This window comes from Amblyraja radiata, chromosome 16 (assembly GCF_010909765.2).
Source record: "Amblyraja radiata isolate CabotCenter1 chromosome 16, sAmbRad1.1.pri, whole genome shotgun sequence".
In the NCBI taxonomy this organism is placed as follows: domain Eukaryota; kingdom Metazoa; phylum Chordata; class Chondrichthyes; order Rajiformes; family Rajidae; genus Amblyraja; species Amblyraja radiata.
In genome coordinates this window covers 24,621,040-24,641,791 of record NC_045971.1, presented here as the reverse complement: position 1 = coordinate 24,641,791, position 20,752 = coordinate 24,621,040, and the positions used below count along the sequence as shown (strand labels likewise).

General features: G+C 40.5%; 1 protein-coding gene across 2 annotated transcripts in view; it reads left to right on the top strand.

The window, feature by feature from the left end:
• kat7 (lysine acetyltransferase 7) overlaps positions 1–20,752 on the top strand; it is a 78,446-nt gene that overhangs the window by 36,738 nt on the left and 20,956 nt on the right. For both annotated transcript variants that reach the window (XM_033035343.1, XM_033035344.1), the window contains exons 7-12: positions 1,135–1,224; positions 2,287–2,385; positions 5,517–5,627; positions 6,864–7,055; positions 9,580–9,669; positions 11,328–11,468. In XM_033035343.1, the coding sequence (XP_032891234.1) occupies positions 1,135–1,224; positions 2,287–2,385; positions 5,517–5,627; positions 6,864–7,055; positions 9,580–9,669; positions 11,328–11,468 (723 nt within the window). The remainder of the gene's footprint in view (positions 1–1,134; positions 1,225–2,286; positions 2,386–5,516; positions 5,628–6,863; positions 7,056–9,579; positions 9,670–11,327; positions 11,469–20,752) is intronic.

Sequence of the window (20,752 nt, the reverse complement as noted above, 5' to 3'; positions counted from 1 at the left end):
ATTCCACTAATTTATTTGAGGAACCTGTGAGTGCTGAATCCTCTGCAGTTGATGATTCATATATGGATGATATAGTATTTGGTTATTACTCCTGGTTAGCGTGAAGAACATGAACTTTTCAGCCTACTGAACACGTTGGTTTGAATATGTGGTAGAAACAAACTAGGAACTACACTATCATTCCTTGTATTCTATTTCTCAGAACTGGGAAATCACTGCCGACATAAATGTAAGGATCTTGAATGGTGAGCTGAGAATTTCTTTTTTATAGCCTATTTGGAGAAACAAAGCAGGAGTTTGTTTATTTCAAGTGATTTGTTACAATTGGTCTCTGAAGATCTCATACCACCTTAAATCTAAGCAAATCTATGTCACAGCAGTGAATTACCTTTAGTTATTGAAGACTCTTACTGGACTCTTTAAGACCAATTCATTTGATTTCAGATTTGCACATAGACCATTGTACCATACACTGGCTACAAAAGAATAAAAGGCAATGTGCATCAATACTGTTGTACTTTCTTCCTGTATTCTTAGTTGCCATCACTCCATACATTTCTGGAAAGGGAGTAGGTGTTTGCAGGGGAATAATTGGCTAAAGATAAATGAGGAAGAAGAGACAAGAAGGAAAATAAAGCATAGTTGAAGAAAGTTAGACAAATAGGTGCTAGTTTACAAATGGAGTGCTGGAGTAACTCAGCAGGTCAAGTAGCATCACTAGAGAATATGGATAGATTATGTTTTTGACTGAAGAAGGTTCCTGACCTGAAACATCACCTATTTATGTTCTCCAGAGATACTGCCTGCCCCACTGAGTTCATCCAGTACTTTGTCTCTTCATGGATGAAGAGAATTGCCTGGAAGATTAAGGACAGAGTTTGGAGAAGCAAAAGTGTGTGAGGTATTGAACCGATAGCGAAGATGCAGAGCCTACCTCTTCATTGATTGCATCTGTATCCAATAATGTCAAACTACAGTAAATAGTGGAGTAGGAACATTTAGGATTATGCATGTTAAGTTTGAATTGGGCTGTTTAATGAAATACCTAGAAGCTGGTTAACTAATGTTCTGCCCATCCAATAAATCCAGTATTTATCTAATTGTTCATATTCTGCTGTCTGTTGTCCTTTGTAGGTTAGAGCTCAGCAACGTGAAAGACAGATTGACGACAGAGCATTATCACAGAGACAAGATGAAAATAACAGACATGCAACTAGACATCAGGTAAGTTTTCTAAACTTTTACTACAGTCGGACAAATTATATTTATGAAGGTAAATACGACAACAGATTTGGTCATATCATGATTTCACAAACTGATTGAGATAAATTAAATTCTCAATGTTAGGGAATTAATAATTCCGAATCTTGGAATATGTTCATTCAGACCCCAATATGGAATATTTGTAATCACGTCTGCTATCCTTAGTTGGTCATTCTTCCATGCACCTCCAGGAGGAGGAAGTATTTCAAAATGAGTGAAGGGTTAAGGGTGGATGAAGTAGGAGATCCAGAAGGACAAGAAAGCTCGGGTGAAGGAGGGCGGCGGGAAGCAAATGCACATGGACAGAATAAATGGTAAAGAAGAAATGGAGCCGTGGTCAAGGAGTGAAGAAGGCAATATTAAATAACTAACTAAGGAAGTAGGGCAAAGTGATGTCCTGAATGGGAAATTCATCCAGTTGGTAATTTCTGTTTCAGCCCTTGGGACTGAATATGGTAAAGTAATGTTGTTAAGCTAGTGGCGAAACTAATAGCTGTGTTCTTAAGAGACGATGGTATCTGATTACTGTGGAGTGATCATTTGTAGAGCAATATTTCTTCAAACGCTGATTATTTTTTTCGTCCACACCATGTCAATTTCTAGAATAACTTTAAATTGGTTCTCTTGTTCCTGATTTAAATTGCAGTTCAGCCTGCATAACATAAAAGTGTTTCCTAAGATTAATTACAATTACAAATATATCCAAATAGCATTATTTAAACACACATTATAGCAGAACTATCTGTACTTCTATTGTCATTTGCCAGGATTCATTTTTCAATACACTCTGGTTTGAATGCAGCAAAAATAAATTAGAGTCAATAATCTTTATTTTAATCCACCAGTTATGTTAGTAAATTGCCCCAGCTGCTTCATTTATATATTCATTTATATTTCGTATCTATAATTGGATTTCACCTTTTGGTGCGCTAAACATTTATTCTCGTGGAACTATCTTATAATTCTCAGCAAATTTGGGCTGGTGTGGATAAATATTTTCTCAAGCTTGCCCCTTGTCTGCAGGCTCCAACAGAAAAACAATTGCGATACAAGGAAAAGGTGGCAGAACTTCGGAAGAAACGGAATTCAGGGTTGACCAAAGAGCAAAAAGAAAAATATATGGTAAGATTATTATGCCAAGCTTTATTTCTACATATGTGATCTACACACATTTCATGTGTGGTTGAGATCATTATATGCAAAAGTTAGGAACTGCACTTCATTAATCATAAGTGGTGAGCTGATTTTGAATTGATTGTGTAAATCGTGAAGGGTCTTTTGTTTTCCGTTCTTATTCCCTTTTTTAAAAATCGAGTTTTTCCACCTTGCCCAGCAAATTATTAGGAATGGAGTTGAGGTGGAGTGGGTTGCAGAGGACATTGAACAATTTTTGCTGATGTAATATATTAATCATGTGATTATCTGCAGGTCCTTAGCTCATTTAGAATCCACTGGAACCATTTTTACATGTTTTTGCTCATATACAGAAAATTATTTGCTGTTCTATCCAACACTTATTACAAAATAAGTGCCTGCAAAATCAGCCAATGAACAATGGATTTGCCTTAAAAAAAAAAATCAGTGATCTGTAAGACTTAAGGAAATGAGAAGCCGTTAGGAGGGGAGGAAGCAGTGGGGGTGGTGTAGAGGGAGATTTGAGGACCAGTTTGGTCAGCAGAAGGTTAAGGGCAAGTGTTGGCTTCTGGGTGCAATTGTAGACTGGAGATCTGTCATCATCAGTTACGTGTGATGTGGGAGAGGACTAACATCTTAGATTTGGGACAGAACTAACATTAGTCCAGCATATCATCTGGTGCATGCTAATTTGATGAGTTTATCGCAACAGAACTGAATTTCAAAAGGTCTGTCTGGTGTGCAGCCACTCATGAATAATATGTTTAGCACAAATAACACATTTAACATGTTTAGCACATTTAGTTCCCCCCCTGATCTCTGACTTATCCATGAACCAGACAGTTCTGTTTTGAAGAGTCCGTGGTCTTACACTGGCGGATGGATTTGCGCTCCTAATGCTCCTGTCATTTGCTCTGTATGTCCGACCAGAATTTGACTTCTCCGAACAAATATTGTGCATCAATATATGGTCATATCACACCTGGAGTAATCTGTGCACCTTACCAAAGAAAGGATATACTTGCTATCATGAGAGTGCGGTGAACTTTCATCAGACTGAATGCTGAGTTGGTGGGTTTCACATATCGGGAGATTTGGTCAACTTAAGTTTTTATTCACTTTAGATCGGAGGTATATGAGGGGAATCTCGTTGAAACTTAACAAAATTCAGATAGAGTAGAATATTTCCCCATGCCTGGGAGCCAAGAACAAGGGGCATAGTCGACAAATAGTCTGAAGAAAGGTCTTGACCCAAAACGTCACCAGAGATGCTGCCTGTCCCGCTGAGTTACTCCAGCTTTCTGTGTCTATCTTCGGCATGGTCTCAGGTTACAGGGCAAAGGATTTTGGACTGTGATGAAGAAAGATGTTTCCACTTTGACGAAGGTGAACCTGTGGAATTTGCTGCTTTAGAGGGTTAGATATCAGATCACAGAATATATATATGAGATGGCAATAGATACAATGTAAAAGGCATCAAGGGTTATGGGGAAAGAGCGGGAAGGTGGTAGTGAATGCGATGAACAACCATGATCATATTGAATGGCAGCACAGTTTGAATGAAAGGTTGAATGACCTACTCTTGCTCCTAATTTGCAATACTTCTTTGATTTTCTTAATACCCTATGTTGTATTCTTTAAATTAATACTTATTAATTTGCTAAATAAATAATCTCAGTGTGAAACGTAGAAAGTAGGTGCAGGAGTAGGCCATTCAGCCCTTTGAGCCAGCAGAATCAGTACCCTGTTCCTGGTTTTTCCCATATCCCTTGATTCCATTAGCCCTAAGCGTTATATCCAACTCTCTCTTGAATGCATCCAGTGAATTGGCCTCCACTGCCTTATGTAGCAGAGAATTAAACAGATTCACAGAACTCTCTGGGTGGAAAAGTTTTTCCTCCTCTCAGTCCTAAATGGCCTTCCCTTTATTCTTAAACCATGACCCCCTGTTTCTGGACTTCCCCAACATCGGGAACAATTTTCCTGCATCTAGCCTGTCCAATCCCTTAAGACCTTTATATGTTTCTATAAGATCCCCTTGCATCCTTCTAAATTCCAGTGAATATAAGCTAAGTCGATTAATTCTTTCATCATATGTCAGTCCCACCATCCCGGGAATTAACCTGGTGAACCTACTCTGCACACCCTCAATAGCAAGAATGTCTTTCCTCAAATTAGGAGATCAAAACGGCACACAATACTGCAGGTGCAATCTCATCAGGGCCCTGTACAACTGCAGTAGGACTTCCTTGCTCCTATACTCAAATCCTCTCGCTATGAAGGCCAACATGCCATTGGCTTTCTTCACTGCCTGCTGTACCTGCATGCTTACTTTCAGTGACTGATGTACAAGGACACCCAGGTCTCGTTGCACATCCCCTTTTCCTAATCTAACATTCAGATAATAATCTGCCGCCTTGTTCTTGCCACCAAAGTGGATAACCTCACATTTATCCACATTATACTGCATCTGCCATGCATCTGCCCACTCACCCAACCTATCCAAATCACCCTGCAACCTCATAGCATCCTCCTCACAGCTCACACTGCCACCCAGCTTTGTGTCATCCGCAAACTTAGAGATGTTACATTTAATTCCTTCTTCTAAATCATTAATATATATTGTAAATAACGGGTCCCAGCACTGAGCCTTGTGGCACCCCACTAGTCAGTATTTTTTTGTGATGGAGCTGGATTTTGAAGTTTTTTGATTTTAACTTTTGTGTTTTAGTTTTTAATTTTTATTCTTTTTAGTGGTCAATCTACATAAAATTATGAGGTCACAAAATCAAGACAGAAGAGGGGTGGTATGTTGATGGAAAAACATTTATGATAAATTTGCTTAATTTTTAATTGTTTGCACCTTTTGTCGACCGAAACACTGTCCATTGAAGAGTACTCGGTCTTTGCACTACATTTATAGCTGTAGATTTGGGGTGGGTGATTGAGTTTACCTTGTAGGCTACAGTGGCAATTAATGGATGTTATTCAAAGTCAAGAAGAGTAGTTGACTTTACATTTGTGTAATTAGAGTATTGGGTTGTTTTTCTGTTTATATCTAAAAGTATACCTGATTTGGTATGGTCTCTTAATTATCCCCTTGTAATGTTTGCATTCAGGAGCATCGGCAGTTACACGGAAATACAAGAGAACCCCTTTTGGACAATCTTACATCTGATTTTGACTTAGAATTATTCCGTAAAGCTCAAGCACGAGCCTCCGAGGATCTGGTATGAAGTGATTTAAGTCTATTTTGCACCTTATCTTTATTCCATTAAAGTAGGAATGTAGAGAAATAAAAATGAAATTTAGTACTGTGCATAAGGATGTTAGAAATTTGCGGGAGGAAAATGTTTTTATACAGTCGCTTTTCAACAGTAAACTTTACAGTCCATGAATGTTCAATTAATTCTTATAATACAATAAAATTAAAACTAATTTAAGCCAAACTAATTGTTTTTTTCAGACCTCACTGGATACTTTTAAAATTTAGAGTTGTTAGAGAAAAATCAACATTGATTATTGTTTCTAGTGTTATGTGAGAGTTGGGGTGGGGAAGAGTTAATAGCAAAACAGTTGAGTAAGATTATTCTTTTAGATTTATTTTGCTGTTGATGTTAAAAAAAAAAAAAAGGTTTTGGTTTAAATTATACAAAATAACTTTCATGTCAAAGCTGAGAAAGGGAGTAATTTCAGCAATGATTCAGCATGCAATTGTGGAAGTAGTTTAGGTTGAAGATTGAGTGCCTATTTATAATCCTCATACTGTTAATGTCTGTAACCACTTGGATCTCATATCATTAGCACTTACGACTTATGCGGAAACATCACAGGAAAACATCTTAAAGTTTATGCTACAGATCATGACTATGAAAACAGATGTCATTTCACCTTTGGGACTAAAATTTGTGTTTAGCCATGTCTACCTTGAGTTATCAAAACATTAAAAATAATTAAATTTGGGCTACTAATGCCCAGTTCCTGGCAACCAAGTGTGCCCATAATATGACGTGGGTTGGCTTCTAGTTAATAATGTTCTGAATCGTAAAAGGTATACAGTGATAAAAGTGTGAGATGCATGAAACTACATTTTGTCCCAGTCTCCTAGTGTATTTAGCCTGCGAGCTTGATACTAACACTGGATGGCAGTATTGATAAACTATTCATTACTAAAAAAGCAAAGTGAACAGTATTTTTCTTTGTTTCTGGGACCACAAAATTCTATTGGTTTCAATAATATGTATTAGTTTGTGTTTAATTGGTTGAGCGCTGCTCTTTATGCAGATAAACAAGACAGAATTTGAAATATTTTCACGTGGGATATAACAAGCAGTAAATTGAAAATATGCACTGCCACATAATAATGTAATTGTTATTATTTTTTTCCTATTGCGAGACCAGAGTTGCAAGCCATTCTGATTACCTGAACATTATTATACACCTTCAATTGTCTTTCTTTACTGTAGGAGAAATTGAGGTTACAGGGGCAAATCACAGAAGGCAGTAACATGATTAAGACCATTGTGTTTGGTCGATATGAACTGGATACCTGGTACCATTCTCCTTATCCTGAAGAGTATGCCCGTCTAGGAAGGCTATACATGTGTGAGTTCTGTCTTAAATACATGAAAAGTCAAACCATTCTTCGGAGGCATATGGTAAGTCATTTGGTAGCAAAAGTGGTGTGTTGAATTAGCTCAGATTTAATTCAATATTAATCATTAATCATTGCGCAGAGGCAATTCTTTTGTAAGGGATATGTCGGTGACTTGAAGTTCTGCAGCAGCCCCAGCATTAATTGATCTTCGCAGGCAACTAAAGGTTATGATTTATCTAACATGGCTGTCCTATTTTCAATAACATTCAGTGGCTGGGATTTTTGCAGTGGTTGCAGCAAAACCATACTAAACCTGCCCAGGCAGCACTGGAGGTCAGGATTGAACCTGGGTCATTGGAGCTGTGGTGCAGAAGCTCGATTAGAGAAGCTCGATTGGAGAAGCACCTCTGCTGTCCTGTTCTTAGTGGTCAAAACAGATTTGACCTGGGTGTCTTACCTGCAGCAGGTTTTGCCATCTCTGCCAACTACATTTGTGATGGAGTTGTCTTTATTACAGTTTGGCTTTCTTCCCAACCAATTGTTTAAGCGCTTTTGATTGCAACATGCGCCTTAATTTAGTTCAACAAAGAAACTGACATTACTAAAGAACCGTTACTAAAGTACAGAAATTATGGTTAAGAAGGAACTGCAGATGCTGGAAAATCGAAGGTACACAAAAATGCTGGAGAAACTCAGCGGGTGCAGCAGCATGTATGGAGCGAAGAAAATAGGCAACGTTTCGGCCCGAAACGTTGCCTGTTTCCTTCACTCCCTAGATGCTGCTGCACCTGCTGAGTTTCTCCAGCATTTTTGTGTACCACCAGAAATTATGGTTTACTGTTGGCGAGGTGCAGAAACAATGCATAAAAAAATTAATATAGAATGAAATCAGATAATGTTGGAATAATTCATCAGATGCCCACCTTCTGTGAAAAGAGAAACATTCAATATTTTGGTCTTTGAGACTTCGGCAGATCTTAAGGTGAAATGGGCAGGCAGAAATCCCCCTGATGAGAATGGTTGGCATTCCTGGGAGAGAAGTGGTTCAGTGAATTTAATGGTAAATGAAAATCAAAAATGAAGCAGATGGGACACAAAGTGCTGGAGTAACTCAGCAGGTCAGCCAGCATCCCCAGAATGTGGAAAAAAATCTGATATTACTTTAAAAATGGGAAAAACTGTGTTGTAGTGTTTAATGTACAGCATGTCAAACACTTTTTTAATTTTGTGTTTTATTCTGTCGAATTGTGTGTACAATATTTTATGTTCAGCTGTCAGTAGTAATTATCCTGAAAATTATTTTAATACTTTCTAAAACATTAAATAATTATCTTATCACTATTTTGGAAAATGAGTGTGGAAGTTGGATCACGAAGAACTAGTTGAAGTGGAGGTGGATAAATATTTGATAGATCAAAAAAGATTGAGGGATTTGGAGTAAAGCTGAAGAAGAGGATTTGTGGTCAGCATAGATCAGCCGTGATAACATCAAATGAGGGCCAGGCTTGGAGCCTGACAGCCTTCTGCTAGTCAGATTTTCTTGTGTCCTTGATCATGCAGCACAAGTGGCAGAGCTGGTACAACAGCTGCCTCACAGCTCCAGTGACCCAGGTTCAATGCTGACCTCTGTGCTGTGTATGTGGAGTTTGCATATTATCAACGTGACGACGTGAATGTCTTCTAGGAATTCCAGTATTCTCCCACAAATCATTGATGTGTGCATTGATTTGTTAATTGGTCGCTGTAAATTCCCTCTAATATATAGGTGAAAGGTAGAGCCTGAGGAAAGTTGGTGGGAATGTGGGGTGAACAAAATAGATGATTACTACTGGGGGCTGAGGACCGTCTTATATATGATTGTTTGAATCTTGGTTGTTCTTGCACTTGCTTTCTGGTGTGGTTTATCATTGAGCTTTAGATTAGTTCCCGTACGTATCTTGACGTTTATCTATCCTAATCTTTTACTCAACTGTAAAAAGAACATTACATTCCGTTCTTGAAGATGACATTTTAGCATGCCATAGAGCACCATTTAGTATCATCTCTTGATTAACACGGTGTCAGGGGTTATGGGGAGAAGGCTGGAGAATGGGGTTAGGAGGGAGAGATAGATCAGTCATGATTGAATGGCAGAGTAGACTTGATGGGCCAAATGGCCTAATTCTGCTCCTATCACTTATGACCATTTCAAAGTTCGCGTAAAAAGATTATCATCCTTTTTTTCTGGGCGATTTTACTGGTTTTAAATGCAACCATCGGATGTTTTATGTAATATGTGCATAAGTATTGCAGCTTTATAATAACCAAATAATGGATAGTTATTAATGAACACTTTTGGCCACTTGTATTGTACTCTGCAAATATTTACCTCATTATGTAGGGGAAACAATGTTCCCTAATATAACGTTTTCTCCATAACAAAGAGGAAAGTAAATTTGATCACTAATCTCTAAGTTTATAGAATTCCACATTGGTTTTATGTTAAACAGAAGGTATATAAAATTAACACAATTCACGGAAATGAAATAGAAATGTCAATTTATTCCATGGGTAAGCTCAATTACTCTTTTTTTTACTACTTCCAGGCAAAATGTGTATGGAAACACCCTCCAGGTGATGAAATTTACAGAAAAGGAAATATATCAGTATTTGAGGTGGATGGGAAGAAAAATAAGGTACTTTGTTTTAAAAACAAAAGATCATGGATAATGTTAATTTTGAAATTACCATTTTTGAATTTATTGAAAGCCTCTTGGAAATAGTGTACCAAATATATTTGAATCAATCCCATTTCAAAGCTTAATTATTTTACAACATCCAAGTAACGATTTCAAAAGCTATTATTAATTGATGTATATTTCCTCGAATAAACTCAATGATAAGTACATACAGGTTTTATGCCAACTGCAGATTTTGAAATTATACCCTGTATATCCAATCCTAAAATTAATATATTATTAGTAAAAAGATTGCTGAGGAGATCTTCAATCCTAAAAAATAGTTATTTGCCATGATTTTCTGTCACTTAGCCAACTTCTTGCCCATGCATGACTGCTGCTCCTTTTATGCCATAGGCTTCAATCTTGATGACGAGTGTGTTATGTGGCACTTCATGAAATGAGGATAATTAATTACGTTTAATTATTGGCAAATCAAATTTTGTGTTATACCCCATACACCTTCCAGTTACAATGTGTCACAACATCCTGTTAGACCGGAAATTAATTGTCATCTGATGTATTGGCTTTTATAAAATGCAATGAAGGAAAGTTATGTTTTTTTTAATTTGGCCTATAAACTCACGTGGGAAGTGAGTTGAGGGATGGAGATCACATTCTGACTGATTGTTTGGTGAGAATAGGGTTTCAAAATGTGCTGGATTTCCACAATTAGTCTGTCCAAAGCAAACGTTGTCTGCGAAGGGCGCTCAGCATCGCCAAGGACTGCTCTCACCCCAACCATGCACTGTTTACCCTCCTACCATCTGGGAGGCGCTACAGGTCTCTCCGTTGCCGGACCAGCAGGTCCAGGAACAGCTTCTTCCCTGTGGCTGTCACACTACTCAACAATGTACCTCGGTGACTGCCAATCACCCCCCCCCCCCCCCCCCGGACACTCCTCCCACAGGAAAAACACTATGACTGTATGCATGTAAATAGATTTATTTATTGAAATAATATTCTATGTCGCTCTTCCAGGGAGATGCTAACTGCATTTCGTTGTCTCTGTACTGTACACTGACAATGACAATTAAAGTTGAATCTGAATCTGATTAAACGACTTTCTTGGAATAAACAAGAGTGCACGTTTTATTTGATCTGTAGCTGGTAAAGGAGGGTATTGATTTGTCACTTGTTCGAACCTCAAACCTTTCTTCTATGGAATGAACAGTTCAGCTGATTAAGACAAAGACGCAAGGAACTGCAGGTTCTGGAATCTTGAGCAAAATACAAAGTGTTGGGGAAACTCAGCAGGTCGGGCAGCATTTGTGGAGGGAATGGACTGAGACGTTTCGGGTTGAGTCGGAAGAAGGATTCTTCCATAGATACTGCCTGTCCTACTAAGTTTTGCTCAGCAGATTAAATGTTCTATCTCCACTCAATGTTCAGATACCCAATATAGAAGATTTCAAGCTTGGAATGCTTTGATAACAGCAGTAGTGTTTTGATAACAGTAGGAGGGTTCTATTTATCTTCATTTCCTTTGAAGAGATCGCCTGCTTTTAATTTCTCTCTAATAAATTCTGCTAAGCGAATTTATGTGAGGAAAGCTCTGATTTTTCATGACATTTTATTCTAAATGGATTGATTTGATCTTTTTTCTTTTACTCTAGATCTATTGCCAGAACCTATGCCTCCTGGCTAAGCTATTTTTGGACCACAAGACATTATATTACGATGTAGAACCTTTCTTGTTTTATGTGATGACAGAAGCTGATAATACAGGATGTCATCTTGTTGGATATTTCTCCAAGGTAAAGGATGTTGATGGTTTTATGCCTCATTTTGCCAATTTGATTGACGGCATAAAATGTTAAAGCCTTAGGCATTAAATTACTGCTGATAAAATACTGAACATATACTGGTCTGGAAATTTGCCATCCAAGTAATGAGGTTAATCTCCATGTTGTTACTTGAAATGATTCAAATATTTTTAATGAGGTAATGACACTACGTCGATTTTAAATTGTTGCAAACTGCTTGATGATTTGCATTACTTCGTTGGTAGCCTTTGGGTTAATCTTCTGGTAAGTTTCAAGAAGTTGAAACTGATGAAACATCCTGCATAACCTTATAGCAACCTTGCAAGAGTCCTATTGTTCATAGCAGCAATGCCACCTAATTTGTAGCTCCGGTGAACATTTGAAACCATTCTCTTTTGTTCCATCATTAAATAAATGATTCTAAGAGATTTGTCAAAATTTCTCATTTTAAAATGTATTCTTTCCCTTTCATCCTTTTTAAATCAACCTCTCAATTTCAATTTAGACTTCAGACTTTAGAGATACAGCACAGAAATAGGCCCTTTGGCCCTCCTGAGTCTGCACCGATCATTCGTACACTAACACTATCCACACACACTTGGGACAATTTACAATTTTACCAAAGCCAATTAACCTACAAACCTTTGGAGTGTGGGAGACTTTGGAGTCTGGGAGGAAACCAAAGGACCTGAAGAAAAGCCAAACGGTCACGAGTAGAATGTACAAACTCCGTACAGACAGCACCCGCAGTCAGGATCGAACCCGGGTCTCGGCGCTGTAAGGCAATGGCTCGACCGCTGCATCACTATGCCGTCCTGCTACACCACTGTGCTGGCTAACTTTATTTCTGCTTCTATTTTTGACTCTAAATCTCACTGGTTGCTTCTATCAAATTCCACTTTCCTTACGTAGAGCCCACTCACCGAAACCAGAGCGTCAAAATATTTAAGAGATGAAAGAACACCACTAATGGGACAGATACAAAATGCTTCCTTCCAGAAAATATTCATGAGAAATGTTTTTTCTTGCATTAATTTAATGAAGTAATTTAAACTGCTCCATTAGCATTAGCAAGAAATGTTAAATATCTTTCCTCATTTGGTTAATGAAATGACAATTCATGGTTATGTTGATGAATTATGGGCTGCAGATAATACTAAAATAATTAATATTGAAACAACATTGAAGCACCGTCCAATACCAAACTTGTGTAAATATGTAAAAGATGGAGCGGCGCAGCTGGTAGAGCCGCTTCCTCACAACATCAGGCATCCGGGTTTGATCCTGACCTTGGGTGCAATCTGTGAAGAATTTGCACATTCTCCATGTGACCACGTGGCTTTCCTCCAGGTGCTCCGGTTTCCTCCAAAATCCCAAAGGTTAATTGGCCTCTGAAAATTGTCCCAAATGTGTAGGGAGAGGGTACAAAAGTGGGATAACATCGAACTGGCGTGCATGTGGGCCAAAGGGCCTGTTTCTTCGCTGTATTGCTGAACTAAGCTAAACCAATAATGTGTTGGGTGGGTGATTAACGTGAGCAAATCAAACTGCCTAACAACTAATTTTATTTCTTTACTACATCTTAGCCAGTTTTTACAATTAAAAAAAACAATCTGCAATCTGGAAGATAAGAGATTCAAACATAATAGGTTTCTTTACCAAGGGAATGTCTAAATAAACATTTTGTAAAGCTCAGAGTGTTTGGGCTATATAATATTAGCATAAAATTCATAAGCAATTGAAGCAACTGTCAAATCCTCACAGGGCAATTGAGCTGCCGGTTCCTTTTGAGAAATTAATCTGTTTGTGGTGCTTGAATCTGTCTTAGCTTATTCAGAGAAGTTTTTTTTTTGTCGATGCATTCACGGTATCTCAGATCCGTAATCAGTATTCGGTCAGAGCATATCGAACCCAGGAGGCTTTGTGCAAATAGAGTAAACATTTCACTGAATAGATTCTGCAGTTATTCAAGCCACCTGGGAAATAATAGCAGGGATGTTACCAATTATGCCTAAAGCCAGTATATAATTTGTATTCTGAAGGATTCGAGCATTAGCTTTGCTCATCACTAACAGCAAAAATAGTGATTCCAGGTTTGAAATTTCTGGGGAAAAAAGAGTAGAGAACAGAAAAAATTCTTAGGCGCGTCAGAGTTCATCCATCAATTATCCCAGCTCGGTGTTGTGACAAATATGTTTTTGTTTGAATATGCTTAGAAAAAATTGTGAAACTATTTCAAATTAATCTGGACTCTCAAAGGTTAGAACATATCTGACTGCATTAAAAAAAAATTATTCTCCGAAGTAGTAAAGATAGATAGATTACGCCTAATTCCTTAACCCTTGCTGTGCTGAGATGATTAGGCTGGACCGCCTTCTTGATTTATTGCAGATCTATTTCTTTTTTGATGCAACTGAGTGTCTTGCCGGCGGAAAGTTGAAAGTGATTCACACTATGGAATTGTAGTCATCGTCTTCTTGTGTTTGAGGCAGCAGAAGTTGTGTAACGCCCTCCAGGCGCTGTAGCCAGTTTAATGTGCTGTTGTCGAGGGCCGTGAGGTCTACTGGGCCTATCCCACTTGGGCGTCATTTGCGCGTCATGCAGGTGGCGCGCGAGGTCTTTGAGCATCCCAAAATCCTGGGGCGCCGCGCGCTTCCGCGTGTCACTGCATACGCCACCACACCTCACCACGTGCCATGCGTGCGTCATGTACGTCATGCGTGCGTCACGACGGGCCAACCAATTTTTAGGATGTCGCGTAAATGATGCCCAAGTGGGACAGGCCCTTTACACCTTCACCAGGGGGGCGGAGGACAGTGCAGTCGAAAATGACGTACTGCGCTGTTTGCTGGTCTGCTCCACACACGCTATTGAAAGCAGTCCCCAGCGATGCATGTTGGTGTTGAACCGGCCGGCCCCTGGAATTGTAGTCCCGTATTGGCAAGACTGGATATGGATGACAATTTCCTGTTTTGAACATCAATTTGGATTCTTATAACAAACCTGTTGCTGCACGACCTTTTTTTCCAAAACTAATAGTAATGTACATTGGAAAGAAACAACTTTTGTAATTTAAGTGGCTGGTGGCGCAGCGATAGTGTTGCTGTCTTTCAGCGCTCGAGGCGATCTTGACTACGGGTGCTGTCTGTACGGAGTTTGTACATTCTTCCCCTGACCAGTTTCCTCCTACACACAAATACGTGCAAGTTTGTAGGTTAATTGGCTTCAGTAAAAATTGTAAATTGTCCCTAGTTTGTAGTGTGTGCTAGCGTAATGGGGATCGCTGGTAAGCGTAGACTCGATGAACCAATGGGCCTGTTTCTGTACTAAGTGGCTGTACTATACTAAATGACTGTAGTGGGATTTGGATTTGCATTATCAGGATTATTAATACATTAATGACAAATAAATAGCAGGAAGAGGTTGTTTAATCCCTTATGCTGCTCTTCCATCGAGTGAGGTTGTGGCTGATCTTGTGCTTCAGCATCATTAAAGCACTAATTCCATATCTTTTGATTCTCTCAATATGTAACTCTCAGTCAGTCTTGAATATTGTAAGCAATGGAACTTCCATTGCCATCTCAGTTAGCAAATTCCAAAGATTCATATACTCTGCATATCATCTCATCCCACCATTGAATGATTGAAACTTATTTTGGACACCATGACTCTAGTGTATACATCCCAGTCAAGGGAAACAACAGTCATGCATTTACTCTGTCAAGATTTCATCACATGAAGGGCCATTTTAGTTTAGAGATCCAGACCTTCAGCACACTGAGTCCGCGCCGACCTGCGATCCCCGGACACTAGCACTATTCTAGACAATAGGTACAATTTACAATCTTTTAGGAAGCTAATTACTCTACTAATCTGCACGTCTTTGGAGTATGGGAGGAAACCGAAGATCTCGGAGAAAACCCACACGGCCACGGGGTGAACGTACAAACTCTGTACAGACAGCACACGTAGTCAGGATCGATCCCGAGTCTCTGGCGCTGTAAGGCAGCAACTCTACCTCTGCGCCCCAATTTTATTTGAACCTCTGTACCATTCTCTACAAATGTTGCTTGACCTGCTGAATATCTCCAACATTTTATGCTTTTATTTTGAGATTTTTAAATATCTTTGCCAAATATTTTTGCTTGCGGTGTCCAAGTGAACAACTTCAGTTTGTTTGGTTAATCCATCGAACTAATCTCTAATCCCGACAATTGTAGTATCTCATCAAACATCATTCCTTAGATGGGAAGCTGTATTTACAACAAAGTTGCATTGTAATGTAGACAGCAAAGCTTCCTGGTGTTTGCATTATCTTACTCTGCTGTAATAAACTGGTTTTAATCATAGTTTCTTTGTTAGTTCTGTTCAGTAAGATACATTTAATATTATACGAGATTTGAAAATTGGTAAATTTTCTTTCTTCGTAAATGATCTGGTTTTGGAATTTGCGATTCTCTCTAATTGAAAGGAAGGGAATGGCTGATTGCGGCGAAGCCAATGTCTTGGGCAAATTTATAGACTTGTCATTGCTGTAACTTTGGGTGAAAAAATATGAGAAGCTTCATGGAACAGTGTTAAATTGGCTGGGAACAGTTTGAAAGATGTGAAAATTGGTTGATTCAACCCTTGTGTCCAATAAAAATATATTGGCCTCAAATTATGTGGGAGATGCTTTCTTCACTGTAGCATTTGAGGTTTGGGTCATTGTTTGAACTGCCACCTTGGAATATTTATGCACAAACTCCTACAGATCTGTGTCCTTGCAACTCCTCTCTAACATTGTATCTGTTTGGTATGGATTTTCTTGCACTCTTTCTCTCAAGCAATATCAATGCAGTATTCTTATTCTGCATTTAAACTTTATTTGTACATGTCCACTAGTTGAAAGATGGTAAAAAAGTCGTTTGGCACATTGTTCTTCATCAGTCAGAGTATTGAGTATAGAACATCAATGTATTGAGTATAGAACCTCCTATACATCAGGAGGTGCAACTCCAGAGCCAACAAAATCATGGAAGACCCCTTCCACCCATGCAACGGACTGTTCCAGCTGCTACGGTCAGGCAAACGCCTCCGTTGCCATGCTGTGAGAACGGAGAGGTAGAGAAGGAGTTTCTTCCCAGAGGCCATTCGGACTGTAAATCTCACCAGGGACTAACTTTACTGAACATTTTTCCTTCCAATATTTAATATGTAAAAGAATATGTGTGTGTTTATGATTGTGTTTATAGTTTGTTTGGTTGTTTGTCTGTTTGTCTTTTTGCACAAAGTCCGCGAGCATTGCCACTTTTCATTTCACTGCACATCTCGTATGTGTATGTGACGAATGACTTGACTTGACTTGACTTGAGAAGTTGGGAGGTCATGTTGCAGTTGTAGAAGACATTGGTGAGGCCGCATTTAGAATATTGTGTTCAGTTCTGGGCACCATGTTATATAAGTTGTTGTCAAGCTGGAAAGGGTACAGAGAAGATTTACAAGGTTGTTGCCAGGGCTAGAGGGTACCCATATCGATTCCACATCCTCCACGCTAATGTCCTTCCTTTCTATTGCGTTAATCTCCTCTCCAACCAGCAACACTACCCCACCTCCTTTTCCTTTCTGTCTATCCCTCCTGAATATTGAATACGTTCAGAAAAGATTTACAAGGATATTGCCAGGACTAGAGGGTATGAGCTATAGGGAGAGGTTGAGTAGGCTGACACTCAATTCCTTGGAGCACAGGAGGATGAGAGGTGATCTTATGGAGGTGTATACAATCATGAGAGGTATAGATCGAGTCTTGTTCATATCTTTAGTAGACATGCATTATAGTTCAGTAGGTAGGAAAATAGCAATAAGATTAATCTCTTCAAGTCTTTTTGAATGTATTACTTTATGTGATGCCATTTGGTAACGTGTGTGATATTTGGTTCAGTTTCCAAAGAATGGCCCTTACAAACTCTGTAGATTTTTAAAAGCTATAAGGTTCATATATTTAGCAGTCATGCATTATAGTTATGTAGGTGGGAAAATAGCAATGAATAAGATAAATCTCTTACAATAATTTTTTAATGTATTGCTTTATGTGATGCCATTTGGTAACATGTGTGACATTTTGGTTCACTTTCCAAAGAGTGGCCCTTTAGAGGGATATGGACCAAACGCATGCAGGCGGGACTAGTGTAGCTGGGATATGTTGACCGGTGTGGGCAAGTTGGGCCGAAGGGCCCGTTTCCACACTGTGTCACTCTTTAACTATACTGATCAAGAGGAATTCATGTTGTTTCCCTGAATCTCAGTCACACTGATTTGCCATATTCCCCACCAGCAGGATATGGTTTGGGAGACCAAATTAATTGGGAGAACAATTAATATGAGTTATATTAATTCCTGGCTCAGCGTTTCCTTTATTTTTCAGTTATGTGTTTTTTTTTCTCATTTTGGCTGTGAGCAAGTTTCACTCTCTTACCACACAATTGAGGGAGGTCTATTGAAGAAACTAAACTTTACTCTGGAATTCCATTCCTTCGCTATTCCATCTCATGCATAGTATCACTTTTTATATGTTAACAAGTGCAGACCCGTCGGGTCTGTTTCCCCAACGGCGTTTGCGGGGGGGGCGGGGGGGGCTGCGGCATCACACTCACATTAACCACCCCCCAAACACACAGGTGGGGGGAGGGGGGGTGAGAAAAGGGGAGGGAGGGGAGAGGAGGAGAAGGAAACGGGACAGATTTGGGAGGGAAAGGAGAGTGGGGTAGGGGGTGAGAGAGGGGGATGGGGAGAGAGATGTGCGGGAGGGGGGGGGGGGGATGGGGAGGGAGGGGAGGAGGGAGGGAGGGGGAGAGGGGTGGGGGAGAGAGGGGAAAGAGTGGGGAGGGAGAGTGGAGGGGGAAGGGGTGAGAGAAGTGGAAGAGTGGGGAGAGAGGGGTAGGGGGAGTGGTGAAAGAGGGACAGAGGAGTAGGGGGTGAGGGAAGGGGGTGGGGTAGAGAGTGAAGGGGGGTGGGGGAGAGAGGGATGGGTGGGAGAGGGAGAGGGGTGAGGAGAGGGAAACATAGAAACATAAGATTCTATAAGATCCCCCCTCATCTTCTAAATTCTAGCGAGTACAAACCGAGTCTATCCAGTCTTTCTTCATATGAAAGTCCTGACATCCCAGGAATCAGTCTGGTTAACCTTCTCTGTACTCCCTCTATGGCAAGAATGTCTTTGGGCATTGGGCATTGTGACATCACACGATGGAACGTTCACCAGGGGCTGGGGCTGGTGCAAAGGCATATGTAAATGGATCCATTCCGATTGGACATCTGCGAGCATTGGACATTGTGACATCACACGATGGAACGAATCAAAAGGCAGAAAGGCAGCCGGACGGACGCCGGACGGCAGGCGGCAGCCACACAGTTTTAAATATAGACTAGACCAAGTCAGGTCAGTTTCCCCAACGGCGTTTGCGGGGCGGGGGGGCTGAGGCATCACACTCACATTAACCACCCCCCCACCCCCCCCGAAGTGAAGTGGAAGAGAGGGAGGAGAGAGGGATGGGGAGGGGAGAGAGATGTGGGGGGGAGGGATGGGGACGGAGAGGAGGAGGGAGGGGTAAGTGGAGGGAGGGGGAAGAGTGTGGAGGGAGGGGGAGAGGGGTGGGGGGAGAGGGGGGAAAGAGTGGGGAGGGATAGTGGGAGGGGGGGAGAGGTGGAAGAGTGGGGAGGGTCAGAGGGGTAGGAGGAAGGGGTAGGGGGAAGGGAGGGGGAGAGAGAGGGGTGGGGGAGGGAAAGGGGTGGGGGGGTGAGGGGTGGGGGGGTGAGGGAGAGAAGTGGAAGAGTGGGGAGGGAGGGGTAGGGGGAGTGGTGGAAGAGGGACAGGGATAGGGGGCGGGGGGAGAGAGTGAAGGGGATAGGGTAGAGAGTGAAGGGGGGTGGGGGAGAGAGGGATGGGTGGGAGAGGGAGAGGGGTGAGAAGAGGGAAACTTAGAAACATAGAAATTAGGTGCAGGAGTAGGCCATTCGGCCCTTCGAGCCTGCACCTCCAGTCAATATCATGGCTGATCATCCAACTCAGTATCCTGTACCTGCCTTCTCTCCACACCCCCTGATCCCTTTAGCCACAAGGGCCACATCTAACTCACTCTTAAATATAGCCTATGAACAGGCCTCAAATACCTTCTGTGGCAGTGAATTCCAGAGATTCACCACTCTCTGTGTGAATTTTTTTTTTCTCATCTCGGTCCTAAAAGATTTCCCCCTTATCCTTAAACTGTGACCCCTTGTTCTGGACTTCCCCAACATCGGTTTCTATAAGATCCCCCCTCAATCTTCTAAAATCTAACGAGTACAAGCCGAGTCTATCCAGTCTTTCTTCATATGAAAGTCCTGACATCCCAGGAATTAGTCTGGTGAACCTTCTCTGTACTCCCTCTATGGCAAGAATGTCTTTGAGCATTGGGCATTGTGACATCACACAATGGAACGTTCACCATGCGCTGGGGCTCCTGCAAAGGCATATGTAAATGGATCCATTCCGATTGGACATATGTGAACATTGGGCATTGTGACATCACACGATGGAACAAATCAAAAGGAAGAAAGGCAGCCGGCAGCCGGACGGACGGACGGCGGCAGGCACACAGTTTTATATAATAATAGATAGATGGTATTGTGTCAAGTTTGCAAATTGTTTTTTTAAATTTCGTAAAGCTTACTGTCACTCATATATCAATCTACTCTTAGTTTAGCTTAGAGATGCAGCATGGAAACAGGCCATGCTGACAATCGATCACATTAGTTCTATGATATCCTACATTCTGATCCATTCCCTACACATTTGGGGCAAATTGCAGACGTCAATAAACCTGTAAACCCATACGTCCTTGGGATGTGAGGGCAAAAAAGACTGCAAAAAGTTGTGAACACTTGCCCAGTCCATCACCGGTTCTGACCTCCCCACCATCAAAGGGATTTATCAGAGTCGCTGCCTCAAAAATACAGCCAGCATCATCAGAGATCCACACCATCCTGGCCACACACTCATTTCACCCCTGCCACCGGGAAGAAGTTACAGGAGCCTGAAAACTGTAACGTCCAGGTGCAGGAACAGCTTCTTCCCGACAGCCATCAGGCTATTAAACACTACAACCTCAAATAAGCTCTGAACTACAATAGACTATTATTATTATTATTATTATTATTATTATTGCACTACTATTGTTTATTTTTTTGTGTGTACATATGTGTGCGTGTGTGTATATATATAATATATATATGTGTGTTCTTGTGAGTATGTGTATATG